This window comes from Lactuca virosa, chromosome 4 (genome assembly GCF_052849685.1).
Source record: "Lactuca virosa cultivar CGN04683 chromosome 4, Lactuca_virosa_CGN04683_v6, whole genome shotgun sequence".
In the NCBI taxonomy this organism is placed as follows: domain Eukaryota; kingdom Viridiplantae; phylum Streptophyta; class Magnoliopsida; order Asterales; family Asteraceae; genus Lactuca; species Lactuca virosa.
The window spans coordinates 429,459,267-429,473,733 of record NC_136429.1 but is presented as its reverse complement, the minus strand read 5'-3'; the positions used below and the strand labels follow the sequence as shown (position 1 = coordinate 429,473,733).

The 14,467-nt window shown below is 38.9% G+C and overlaps 1 protein-coding gene and 1 non-coding gene across 2 annotated transcripts; one reads left to right on the top strand and one right to left on the bottom strand.

Annotated features, from left to right (window-relative positions):
* Positions 1 to 11,951: 11,951 nt before the first annotated feature.
* Positions 11,952 to 12,058, bottom strand: LOC145110391 (small nucleolar RNA R71). Its single transcript, XR_013709771.1, has one exon. It is a non-coding gene; the product is annotated as a small nucleolar RNA R71 (small nucleolar RNA).
* Positions 12,059 to 13,124: 1,066 nt separating this feature from the next.
* LOC145106616 (uncharacterized) lies at positions 13,125 to 14,237 on the top strand. The gene is made up of 2 exons (XM_079043576.1): positions 13,125 to 13,833; positions 13,996 to 14,237. Exons 1-2 carry the CDS (start codon positions 13,125 to 13,127, stop codon positions 14,235 to 14,237), a joined length of 951 nt encoding a protein of 316 aa, XP_078899702.1.
* Positions 14,238 to 14,467: the final 230 nt, after the last annotated feature.

The window sequence follows — 14,467 nt, the reverse complement described above, 5'->3', positions numbered from 1 at the left end:
AGGCACCTGAGCTGCCAAATGGCAAGAATTTAAGATTGCACAAGTTTAATCAATATGAGTTTGGATTTGTCACTAACCTTGTCTTGTGATTATGGTTTTGACAAATTCACATGGATAAGAACACATACACTATTAAATCTAAGTGTCATAAGGTTTCTCTCTGATTCATGAAAATGATGGTGAGGAAACACTTTCACTAAGTAGATTTTAGCTAGATAGCAATTGTGATATTTGCATTCTCAAAGTCGTTAGTGGAGCGTGTGTGGTTTACCGGCACACTAACATGGACTTGTGAGAAGTGGCAAAGGTCTAAACAATTGAGACTATGATTACGACATCCCTTTTCATAGTTCTAAAATTGTTTAGACACACATGTGAGCTATCTAAGAGAGGTGTATGATTTTGATAAAGTTTTATCAAAACAATCTAGTATCAGAAATCTGAACGTTGGTAAGAAAGTCAGCTGATTTCTGAGTACATGTCAAAGCTAGTGGGAGCATAAGTGTTATGCTAATAATCATCATGTTAGTGGGAGCATGATAATTATGACAAAGGTTGCAAGCTAGCAATGTTAATTATAGAAAACAAAAGTTTCAATTTGTGAGGTTGCATGGGTTGAAAAAGTTGTTTTGCTATAATTAAGGGAGAGGAAATTATACTTCATTTCAATTCTAAAAGCTTAGATTGAGATTTTAATCGTATTTAATCAAGGATATATATATATATATGAATTTCATGTTTGAATGGCTCAACATAAGGAAATTCTATATATGGGTCCATTATTTGCGTTCTAAAATTCGATTATGATTACGGCATCCCTTTTCATAATCTGAATTTTGAGAACTTGGCAAATTGAAATGGAAATATTATAGCAAAAGACTGGTTTAGTCTTTATGTGAGAAATCATGAATCGTGTCCCATATGCTTCGGATATAGGATCGATTACATGTGCTATATTCATCCTTTCTAAAATTTTCCAAATGCCTGGGGCATTATGAAGGGAAAAGGTCTAGAATTGGATATGACTAAAATGATTAAGCAATTGTCGAGGACAATCTAAGGTTTACCAAAGATTGGTTGCTCAAGGACAGTTGGAAGTATAATGTTAATTCTGGAAGGACCATATTGACATAATCTGTAAGGAGGCAACTCTTGTTCAGAAGTGATAGTCAAAATGGAATATGGAAATGTTTCAAAGTTAGAAATTATTCAATCTGTGTAAGATTAGGAAACTTAATGAAAGAAGGATGTTTCCAAGGAGCTGATCTCCTTTGGAATGCTCTGTAATGATTGTTGTCAAGTCTTTCTGACTTCGTGCATAATCATTAAGAGGATCAATGCATATAAGTTTAGAATCTAACAGATTTCAGTAAATGGCATGAATTTGGAATTCTTGCATTTGCAGTAAGGATTTGGGACTGTGAAAAGAGGATCATTGGAGTGATGTTCAATTGATCTATTTTACAAAGTAAAGATCATAGACAAACATAGTATGCATACTTGGTGTATGGCATGACTAGTGTTTAGAAAACATAGTGTACATGCTTGGAGCATGAGACAACTATTGTTTTAAATTCAAGTATAAAGTTGATAAAACCGAAACAATGAATAATGAGTAATCAGTATGGTGATAAATAAAAGTGTTTATTTATATTCATAGGGTTTGATACCATATTTGATTCATTTATTCTTGTGTTTCACTTTGCATGTTTTGACTTCCAGAATAACTAAGTCGCTCTTCCTGAATGATTAAGTTATTCAAACCATCCACAGTCGGTCATATGTTGGAAGTAGATATGAATCAAGACTGTCATGGGTTGGTTTGTAGAGGTCCAAGTTGGTGGACAAAGTGGTGCTACAACACTCATGAGTGCTCATAAGTTCTGAGTATTGGATTCAACCCGCGCTCATTTGAATCACTTCATGGATTTTATCACGAGTGATCATGAGACGATAATATCTTATATTCTTCAAACCTAGAGATATGAGTTGTTACTATGAGTTGGTTATACATTGATTGCACGAAAACGCATTGGTAACTCGATGTTATAAAATGTGCCTTTGTGTATGATTCAACAAGTAGTAGAACAAGCCATATGAGTCGAAGTTTATCCATTCCTTTTACCTTCGGGATAAAAGCGATATCTGTGGGCCCCTCGATGATTTAAAGATGATACATGTGAGTGCTTGGCCAAGCCAGGACTGATTTGATTTGTTCAATCAGTCAGTCATCATGAATCGGAAATCGGGAAACAACAAATGGACAGAGAGAATGATTGATAATCCATGTCTCAGTCCATATGATATCTAGAATGGAGGAATATATGATCCCTTATCTAATGGACAAGTCATTGATAAAGGTCAGAGTTCATCGACAAGGTCAGAGTTCGACAGAAGCTTTTGAGAGCTACGATTGCTGATCTGTTCCTGAAGTCATACGCAATAATAGTTTTAGACTTATCCAAGTGGGAGACTGTTGGATTAATGTCTAAGTCCATAACTATAATTGGTAAGACTTGACCCGACCCGGCATGGTTCATTTGGGTTGCATGGCATCATGCATTTGGATAGACTATAATGAGAGAAATAACACTTAAGGTTGGTTAATATATTATAAGTTCTAATATACTAATAAGGTTATTTAATTAGTATTGATCAAGAATTAATTTGGAATTAATTAAGTGATCAAAAGGAGACTAATTAAATATATGGGTTGATTGTGTAAATCATTCATTATATATGTGGGCTTGTGATCCAAGATTTCTTATGTTGGACTAAGTCCATGGGGTGACCCATGGATACTCCATGGAGGTTAAAATCCATGGAGCATAAGGAATGGGTAAAGTTATGAGTTACATGGTGTAACCCTAATAGCCACCATATAAAAGAATCCCATGGCTCAAGAAATCGTGCACTAATGTGGGAATATGAGGGCTAGACGATTTCATTGAGTGTTCCATTTCTCTCAAGTCATTCCATGTGCATTTGGTGTTGTGTGAACCATTTGAGGTGTCACACTTGGGGCACTAGGCACTCAAGCTTCATGGAGACAAGCTACATCAAACAAAGGTATGTATTCTATCCATTTGATTACCCAAGTATCAAGTATTGTATGATAGATTAGGATAATACCTTGGATGTTCATAATTGTATGTATAATAGAGAAAACATAGATCCAAGGTATTTAGGGTTGCATGTACACTTAGGAGTGTTAGAATGCTCATAACCCAACAACACATGCAACCCTAAATGCTTTGGATCTATGTTTTCTCTAATTATACATGCATTTTGTTTTTTCCAAAGCATTTACCCTAGCTATCATACAATTGAAGCTATATAATAGAAACTTAGCTTGGATGCTTACCTCTTGAGTAGGATAGAGTTCTTGACCTTTGAAAGCTTGAGCATCTCAAGTGTGATGCCTCTAATTGTTCACAAACACCAATATGCAAGAAGAGGCTTAATAGTATAAGTTACTTATCTCAAAGAGATGTGGCAACCGATTTTGGTCCATGGGGGGTTCTATTTATAGTGTTGCACATGCTAGGGTTACAGTTTGTAAACCCTAATACTCCATGACTTTTCAAATTCTTATGCTCCATGGGTTTAACCTCCATGGATTAACTTATTGGTTTAGCCCATCTAAATAATCATGGATCATTAGCCCACACTACAAGAATCATTGATTTACATAATCAATCCCCATATATTTAATTAGTCTCTTTTGACCATAAAATTAATTCCAAATTAATTCTTGACCAATTCTAATTAAATAATTTCATATTAATATATTCTATTTGTAATATATTAATAAACCATAAATAACCTTATTCTCAAAAGTCCATCCTATCAAATTGCGCTGGTGAAGGCAACCCAAAAGGACCATGCTACTATCGGGTCAAGTACATCCCAGTTATAGTTATGGGCTTAGACACAAATCCAACAACTAGTTGATACCATACCCAAGAGAGAAGCTAGCAAGATGTCTTGGGAAGACTCTTTGGTGCAACTAAAAATGCAGTACTACTCTAAGTAAGATCTATTGGAGATCAATAATGAATTTGAGAACCTAAAGAAGGGAAGAATGAGTATCACCGAGTATGTTGCAAGTCTTACAGAGAAAATGAAGCTTGTTCATTACCTAGTTCTAACTGAACTCTCCAAGGTCAACAAGTTTTCCAATGGATTACCGGAAGACTTTGGTCCAATGGTCAAACAAGCAACCACCTTGAAAGTCGTCATCTAGGCAGCTAAGAATGTTGATACCCATATAAAGGAGAAGGTTCTGGAGAGATCTGAGGTAGGAGAGAAAAGGAAATTTGATGGATCTTCAAGGTCCAACAAGAAAAGAAAGTTCTCGAAGTCTGGTTCCAAGAAACTTGGAGGAGGAGGAGGAGGTGAAGCAAGATGGTGTGAGAAGTGCAAAAAGAAGCACTTTGGAAAGTGGGGCGAGGAAGTCACTTGTGACAAGTATGGAAAAACTGGGCGTTACACCAATGAGTGTACATCCAGCAATAGAGTATGTTATGGACGTAATGAAGAAGAGCATATTTTAAAGGACTGGCCAAAGAAGAAAGAGGCAGCAAGGCCTAATGTTCCACCGAGGCCAAAGGAAAGAGCATTCTAGATGACCCTAGAAGCAGAAAAGGATGCAACAGATGTCGCTTCAGGTACCTTTCTTGTAAATGGATTGCCTGCCAATATATTGTTTGACTCTAGAGCAAATTACTCCGTTATATCGCACAAATTTGGTGGAAGACTAGCATTGCCTATAGATAAACTTGATAAATATCTAGTTGTGGAAGTTGTCAGTGGCAAATTCATACCCGTTAGCGATTGCAATAAAAATATCGTCATCGACTTGAACGGGAATAAATTCCACGAGGAATTGTTACCCATTGAGCTGAATGGTTTTGACATCGTACTGGGAATGGATTGGCTTAGTGCGAATGATGCTGAGATATTATGCATAAAGAAGATGGTGAGAGTAAACCCACCTAGAAAAGAGTCGGTTATGGTGTACGGGGACAAACGCAGAGTAAATTATGGAATCATTTCCTGATGAAATCCATAAAATGTTTGTCCAAAGTACGCACATTGTACTTGGCATTTGTGATCGATGCAAAGAAGGAAAAGAAAGAGATGCAAAAAAATACCAGTGGTGTGTGACTATCCTGAAGTCTTTCCCGAAGATCTTCCTGGATTGCCCCCTGATAGATAAGTGGAGTTTCGAATAGACTTGTTGCCAGGATCGACACCAATAGCGAAAGCACCATACCGGTTAGCACCGAAAGAGATGAAGGAGCTTATGATGCAACTTCAGGAGTTGATGGACAACGGTTTCATTAGACCTAGTTCATCACCCTAGGGAGATCCGATGTTATTCATGAAGAAGAAGGATGGGAGCATGAGTATGCACATAGACTCTAGAGACCTGAACAAGGCAACGGTGAAAAACAAGTATCCATTGCCAACGATTGACGACATGTTTGATCAGCTGCCAGTTTCAAACTATTTCTCAAAGATCGATCTTAGGTCAGGATATCATCAGCTGAAGGTGAAAAAGCAAGATATTGAGGAAACCGAATTCAGACTGAGATACGGACACTATGAGTTTTTGGTTATGTCATTTGGACTAACAATGCTCCAACAACATTTATGGATTTGATGAAAAGGGTTACTAAACCATTCCTCGATAACTCTGTGATAGTGTTCATAGATGACATTCTGATTTACTCAAAGAGCCAGCAAGAGCATGGCAAGCACCTACAAGAAGTATTAGAAGTTTTGAAGAAGGAGAAGTTGTATGCAAAGTTCTCCACATGTGACTTTTGGATTCGAGAAGTCCAATTCTTGGGTCATGTGGTTAACCAATAAGGGATAATGGTTGATCCAGCAAAGATTGAAGCTGTGATGAAATGGGAACGACCAAAAAGTCCTACTGAGACTCGAAGCTTTCTGGGATTAGCTGGATATTACCGAAGGTTTATCCAAGGCTTTTCTTCGATAGCTGCTCCATTGACAGAGTTGACCCATAAAGGAGCTACATATACATGGAGCGAGAAACATAAAGAAGCATTCGAGAAACTAAAGAAGAACTTGTGTGAAGCACCGATTCTTTCTTTACCTGACGGAGTTGAAGACTTCGCAGTCTATAGCGATGCATCTGGAGTTGGGTTAGGTTGTGTTCTGACCCAAAGAGATAAATGTCACACCCCCGAACCGTTGGAACGGACGGAGGAAACGTCCGGGGGCGGGTGACGTCATGCGTAGTATCACAACAATTGTATCATAGCAAGCGAAGTAAACACAACCATTACATTAATATGATTATTTATATTTGTTTGAAAACATAGTTTGTACATAGCAGTATATAACAAAAGTAAAAGACGTGACTCCAAAATGCTCCATCTTCTCCAAAAGTTAGCAAGAGTACCTGTCTATTGTTGCCCTGAGAATACAAGCAGTTTTAAAATATCAGCATAAAGCTGGTGAGTTCATAACCGTTTAGTTCTGGTGAAAGAAATGTTTCTTTGATCCTTTGAAAAGTGTTTCCCAAGAAAATCCTATATTTTCTTATGAAAGATGTTTGATTATCCATTCGTTATTTGTTTAATAGCCTGTTTATGTAAGGTTGAGTTATCCCAGGAAAATCCTATATTTTCCTTAAAAGTTGATGGTTGGTTATCTGTTCTTGTCTGAGGTGTACAAGTATCTACCATACTTGTATCGTTAGATGTAGTTTCCTTGAAAAACCCTATTCGCTCCATGTGAGATGTATTAGCCTTATTACATAAATAAAACTAATAAATATGTGGTGAACTAAATCCTAAGGGTATTATTAATACCCTCTAGTAATCAAATCGGTTATTACTTTGAGGTTAGTTCACTTGTTTCATTATTACAAAAAGTAAATTCTGTTATCTAGGTTGTGAGTGTCATAACCGTACTTAGACTTGATATGGCACGTAACGGGGCCAGTATCTTTTTATGACTTTGTCACCCCTGGACCTATTGGTCCAACTATAGCTAGCAGTAAGGTGCGGGATAGTCGGTCCCGTATATATCTATACACAACAATCATGCTCTCCCTACAAGCGATTCTGGTTACAAGTGCTATTCCTACACTCTCGAATTCGGTGGAGAGTGTTACCAAGGACGTGTCTCCAACTTTAGACTAACAATTTGCATGTAATAATACCGAAAATCCTGTTTATGAGTTGTATGAATCCTTTATAAAATATCACATTTTATGACAAGATTCACAAGTTCATTGCTTTAGTTTTGAAAAGTATTTCTACGAGTTGATTTCTTAATCGTTTGGTAAAACTGTTTTCTGTGTTAAAAGCATACTGGACATATAATTATTTTATACAAAATAATATAACTTGAGCACAAGTTTCCTTGTACTTTTGCTTGTATTCCCCCCTTGAAAACATGAAAAACTCGGAAAAAGCGTAGGGGTATGAACTCACAGTTTGACGTGGGATTCGAGTGTAAGTTGCTAGGAATTGTTGAGTGTCAAATAAAGCCTCGGGCACAAACGGATCCTATTTAGCATGTAAAAGTACATACATGCATTAGGTGAGGGCTTAACAGTATTTGTTATGGAAGGAAATCATCCTAGGGACCAGGAAACACTTGAAACTAAGTGTTAGAATCGCATGTGATTTGAAAATGGGGAGTTTGCGGTCGTAAAAAGGGTGTACGGTCAAGGGTTTGCGGCCCAACAGGGTTTACGACCCATATGTTCACGGCCCAAGTGTTTACGGTCCATGGGTTTACGGCCCATGGGTTTACGGCCGTAAACACTTGGTGAAAGGTGCGATTTTCGGTGTTTCAAGGTCCTTTCTAGCCTTCTGGAAGTGTTCTAAGCCTCGTGCCCAGTTCAAGGAAGAGTTTAAAGGTCAAGAATCGACCAAAAATGGAGTTTACGGCCATTGAATGGTGTACGGCCGTAAACACTCAGTTCATGCGTTTCAGGTCAATTTTTAGGCGAAAATCGATGGTTTCTAGTAGATAATAAGTACAGATGGTAGTTACTTACTGTTAAGAAGCTTGGAATGAGGTTTTTAGCCACCAAGAACTAGTATGTGTTCTTGGTGTTCTTGGTGAGAGAGAAAATCTAGAAAATTATGAAATTTAGGAGATAAGACATGGATTCATCACTAGAATAAGGATAGAAACACAATCAAAGGGAATAATCACTTACATTCTTGAGGATCCTTGAGCAAATTCGAAGTTTGTAGAGAGAGAGAGAGAGAGAGAGAGAGAGTAGAGAGAGAAAGCTCCTGAGATGTGTAAAGTGAGAACTGAAGGCCACTCATCCCTTATATAGGGGTGAGTTTATGGCCAAGGGGTGGGGTGGAGGGTTTACGGCCGTGAATAGGGTTTACGGTCGTAAACAGGGTTTATGGTCGTAAACTGAGTTTACGGTCGTAAACTGACTTAGAAAACCTCGTTTTTGAATCCAAAACTCGATTGAACTGAGCTTAGAATATTCCGTTAGACCAAACAATAATACTAACGTGAACGGAAATAAATCTGAATTGATTTATTTAAAAACGTGAAGTCCTTCCCAAACTAAGGAATTTGACGGAATTAAATAAAAACCCAAATTTTATTAACGGAAACTGGGTGAGGATAACGGAAAAAGTTTCGGGTTGTCACATCATCTCCCCGTTAGAGGGAATTTCGTCCCGAAATTCGAACATAGAATACAAATCATGGATTAGGAAAGAGATGCGGATACTTCTGTTTCATCTGATCTTCGCGCTCCCAAGTGAATTCGGGTCCCCGCTTGGCATTCCAGCGAACCTTCACTATCGGGATGCGACTTTGTTTCGTTCGTTTGATCTATCTATCCATGATTTCGACTGGTTCTTCCACAAAGTTCAGGTTCTCGTTGATCTCAATCTCGTCGAGAGGAATCATAAGGGTTTTGTCAGATACGCATTTCTTAAGATTCGAAACGTGGAATACAGGATGAATGTTGCTGAGTTCTTGTGGTAAACGAAGTTTGTAGGCTACGGGACCGATCCTAGCGAGGATCTCGAAGGGTCCTATGTATCTTGGATTTAGCTTTCCACGCTTTCCGAAGTGTATCATGCCTTTCCAAGGCGAGACCTTCAACAGAACACGGTCTCCAACCTGGAACTCCAAGGGTTTTCGTCGTTTATCGGCGTAGCTCTTTTGTCTATCTCGTGAGGCCTTAAGTCGTTCCCGGATTTGTACGATCTTTTCGGTGGTTTCGCGGATGATTTCTAGGCCAGTAAGAGTGCTGTCAGGGACTTGCCCCTTGACTAGCTGCGTGTCGCCCACCTCAGCCCAACACAGAGGGGATCTGCACTTGCGACCATAGAGGGCTTCGAAAGGCGCAGCCTTGATGCTGGTATGGTAACTGTTGTTGTAAGAAAATTCGACCAAGGACAAATGAGTGTCCCACGACTCACCGAAGTCAATGACACATGCTCTCAACATGTCTTCCAAGGTCTGGATGGTTCTTTCACTCTGCCCATCTGTCTGAGGATGGTAAGCTGTGCTCATATCCAGCTTAGTTCCAAGAGCCTTCTGCAGTGACTACCAGAATGATATTTGCATATTTAGCCATATATTTAGTATAGATTTTTATCAATTATTAGCTAATTATTTGCATATTATGGACAAAAGGTACTTAATATTGCTCAAATTATATTTTCAGTTCAAAAAAGAAGCTCGGAAGCTAAAGGAAGCAGGAGTCATGAACGAAAGCTCGGGAATGGAAGAAAGAAGAAAAAGGATTAAATCTGAAGCTACTTGGCGAGTAGGGTCGTCTACTCGACGAGTAGACACGAAGATTCACGAAGAAATACGAGAAGTCCTTGCCATATACGGATTCAACAAGGGGACTCGTCGAGTCCGTTATCTACTCGACGAGTAGCCTCTGTTTTGAGAAAATTATAAATAAACTTCACAAACCCGAATTGAGGACACTCTGGCTTTTTGGAGAACTTACTTGGTGACTAAGGAACTTGCTGGAGATCAGAAGAACGTGTGAAGAACCCTAATCCCTCATTCTTAAGAGATTAAGGCACTTTAGGTTTAATTTTCCACTTACCTTTGAATAGAATTATGTTAGGTTTATTTGAATTCGTTTTTAAGCTTGCCTACACTGAAATCATGAACTAATTTCGTTAGTTTCTGTTTGGGGAAGAGAAATTTGCTCCTATGGTTTAATTTACTCTTTTGATTAATTGTTAGTTGGTGATATTGTTAAATTAAGCTTGTTAAAGACCCTTATGCATTAACTATAGCTATTTTCTGTTAATTGCTAAGTGATTAAGCTGCATGAACATCTCGTAATTGCTTATCTCATATAATTTATGTGAACACAATACTATATGCTTAGGAATAATGAACATGAAACTAGGATTAATTAGAGAATGGGTAAATTAATGTGTGAGCTTGTATGATACACCATCAACAAGAGGTTAATTGAATCACCAAACTTAATTAGCTAGCTACAAGTCTTATTTAACCCGAATAATCAACCTAGGAAATCTATTAGTTTAATCAACTGGCCATTGTTTGAATTGGTATGTTTTCTAAGGATTAGTAATAGCGAATGCGAATCTAATCACTAGAGTCGGTAACCAATAACAATTAATCTATTATATTATCATAAAAATTAACCATAGGAGTAAATAAGTTGAACCTAAACAGAAACCCTTTTTGATCGTTGAATTTAGTTTGTTTTTACGTGTTTTCAGCTTTTAATTGAGTAGTAAATTTTTAGTTAAGTTTCTAGTCTTGCAAAACTAGAGAAACACCTATTTTCTATTACTTGTTTTTAGTTAATTCTAGTTTTTAGTTTTAATTTTCCGTTCCCTGAGTTCGATACCCTATTTATTTAACTACACCACAATTGACAGGTCCACTGCCTTTGTGTGTCAATTTTATAATTAAAAGTAGGATTAAAACCAGTTGAATTTACACACATCAAGTTTTTGGCGCCGTTGTCGGGGAACGATTCAAAAATTAGCACTAATTTCTAGTTTTATCGATCCTTTGTGTGAGATTTATCTTGCACAAAGTTATTTTTTTTTAGGTAATTTAGTTATTAGGATTAGTTTTCATAGTTTTCTGTTTTAGAAATTTAATTAGATTTTTTTTCTGTTTCTGCCTTGAACTCGTCGAGTGCAATCGACGTTACTCGGCGAGTCCAGCGCTGTTTCACAGTTTTTAATTTTATTTTCTTTTTGTTCGTTTTACGCGTTTTTCTTACTTTGGTTGCAGTTGTTACATGACCCGAGGATCCAATACGTCTTTGGTTCCTCCACTTGAAGACCCGGAGTCCGCTCTAAGGAAGAACAAAGGAAAAGCCGTTGGAGAATCCGCTTCTTCAAAGAACTCACCTTTGAAGAATCTCAAATCCGTTTTTAGCAAGAAGAAAAGCAGCAAATCAGGAGCATCCAGCACCTCTTCCTTGGCAAACGAAGACCCAATCAAGGAAGACATCGTGAACGAGTGCGAAAGGGAAGAAAGCGAATTTGAAGAAGGTAGCGATATAGAAGGTGATTTTGACAACACCATGGCGAACATCGATGAAGTTCCTATGGGCGAATGTAAGAAGATGATACGGGATGATACCGGTCCGGGACTTGTGCAGCCCGCAATTCCCGCGACTGCCACTTTTGAGCTTAAGGGTCACATTCTTGCTCAATCAAGGAGATCCCCTTCTATGGAAAAGACCACGAAGATGCCTATAAACACTTGGATGAAGTCAATGATGTAGCTGATTATTTTAATGTTCCAAATGTGCCTCGCGAAACCCAGCTGCTTCGTATGCTTCCAGTTACATTCAAAGGTGCTGCAAAGGATTGGCTCAAGTCACTCCCTCCCGGATCCATCACTACATGGCTAAGATGAAGGAAGAATTTATTGACCAGTTTTGCCCACCCTCGAAAATAGCCAAGTTGAAGAAAGCTATTGCCAACTTTGAACAACAACCTGGAGAGTCCCTTTATGAGGCATGGGAGAGATACAAAAGTCTACTAAGGAATTGCCCACATCATGATCTTAATAGCCAGCAAGAAGTCTCCATTTTCTATGATGGAGTCAATGTAACAACTAGGCAGCTCCTTGACTCGCAAGGACCCCTTACAAAGAAGGCACCCCCGGTGATCAAAGAACTAATTGAAGAATTCTCTAAGTATTCTAGAGAATACCACAATCCAAGGAATGATATGACCAAGGGGTCGACTTATGCAGCTTCTGAAGATTTGTCGGCAGTTATGGCAATGTTGAAAACCATGGATAGGAGGATGGATAAAATGGATCAAACAATCCATGCTATTCGGGTAGGATGTGAGAATTGCAATGGGCCTCATCTAACTAGAGATTGTGATTTGGACGAGAACGGGAATAAGAAAGTGCAAGTATGCTATTCTAGTGGTGATAGATTTGATGACGATTGGCGAAAACCTAAGAAAGAATGGCTCCCTTATGATGAGTACAAGAAAGTGAGGGAGGAGAAATTTAGACAAAAGGCAAGGGGTTTTTACCAAAAGGAGGAGCCGGTACAAGAAAAGAAACCAAATCTAGAAGAAATGCTCACTAAATTTGTGGCTGCATCCGAGAAAAGACACAATGACCACGATGATGCAATACAAGATACAAGAACAATATTAAGAAATCAGCAAGCATCTATTCACAACATTGAGAAGCAGCTGGGGCAACTTGCCCAACAAATGAACCAAAGAGCACTGGGAGAACTACCTAGTAACACTGAAAACAATCCAAAAGGCGCACATATAATCATTGTCACAACTAGGAGTGGAAAAATAATAACTCCTCTGGCCCCTATTCAGAACGAAGATCTGAAACCGGTGCACGAGAAGGAGGCAGAAGGGCATAATCAAGATCAAACCCAGCTGAACCCAGACCCTACTCGTTGAGTCCACGATATGGACTCGACGAGTCCGACACCTGATCAGAAAAATAAGCCTCCTGTTAAGCCATATCAGCCTCCACTGCCATATCCAGCCTGAGCTAGACATGAAAAGAATGAAGAAGACTACCAGAAGTTTCTAGAACACATAAAGGCTCTTCAAATTAACTTACCATTCATAGAAGCGGTTGCTCAAATGCCAAAATACGCCAAATTTCTCAAGGATCTTCTAACTAATAGAAGGAAGATGGAAGAAGTGAAGAAGGTGGTCCTAAACGAGAACTGTTCAGCTGCTATGTTGAACAAACTTCCTAAGAAAAAAGGAGATCCAGGAAGTTTAACATTGCCCTGCCAATTTGGAAACTTGACCACCATTTACGCACTAGCTGATTCAGGGGCAAGTGTAAATCTCATGCCTTACTCGTTTTTCAAAAAGTTAGATCTCCCCGAGCCAAGACCCATTCGTATGGCAATCCACCTAGCAAACAAGACGGTTACATTTCCTAGAGGAATTTATGAAGATCTTTTGGTGAAGGTGGACAAGTTCGTATTCCCCGCGGACTTTATAGTTCTAGACATGGAAGCGGATCCCCAAGTCCCGATCATATTAGGAAGACCTTTCCTTAATACAGCAAGCGCTATCGTCGACATGCGAGATTCTAAACTTACCCTTCCAGTAGGAGATGAATCAGTCACATTTGGAGTTGTTCAAGCCATGAAGCATGCAAGGAGTAGTGATGACACGGAATTTTCAATTGACATGTTGGAAGAATTATTGGAAGATTGGAAAGAAGAAAAACCAAGCAATTCCACCGTCTCATTTGAAGAAGAGTTTGATGCTGAAAGGGACCTGATGGAGTTAGAAAGACTGCTCGAGGAAGCTGAGTATGACGATCTGATCAGAAGTGCAGAAAGACCGACTCGCCGAGTAGCCTCGACCGACTCGGCGAGTCCATTCGAAGAAACCCGAACAGTCGCAAAAATTACAACGGACTCGACGAGTCCCCTTACTGGACTCGACGTGTTCAGCATTCAGAACACAAAAAATGAGCTCAAGGCACTACCAGATCACTTGGAGTACGCATTTCTTGAAGATGGCCAGCAAAAACCTGTAATTATAGCTGCTGATTTGGCCGAACATGAGAAGAAGATCCTTATGGGGGTACTAAAGAAGAGGCAAGGTGCTATAGCATGGAAGATAACCGACATAAATGGAATTAGTCCGGCCTATTGTTCCCACAAAATCAACTTAGAAGATGGATCAAAAGCTGTAGTACAACGCCAAAGAAGACTCAACCCGAATATGTAACAAGTTATGAAAAAGAAGGTGGTGAAATTACTAGATGCCGGAATCATTTATTCAATCTTCGATAGCCCATGGGTGAGTCCGGTCCAAGTGGTTCCGAAGAAAGGAGGCATGACGGTAGTGGCTAATGAAAACAACGAATTAATTCCAACTAGGACGGTAACCGGGTGGCGAGTTTGGATCGACTATAGGAAGCTAAATGAGGCCACATGCAAGGATCACTTTCCATTACC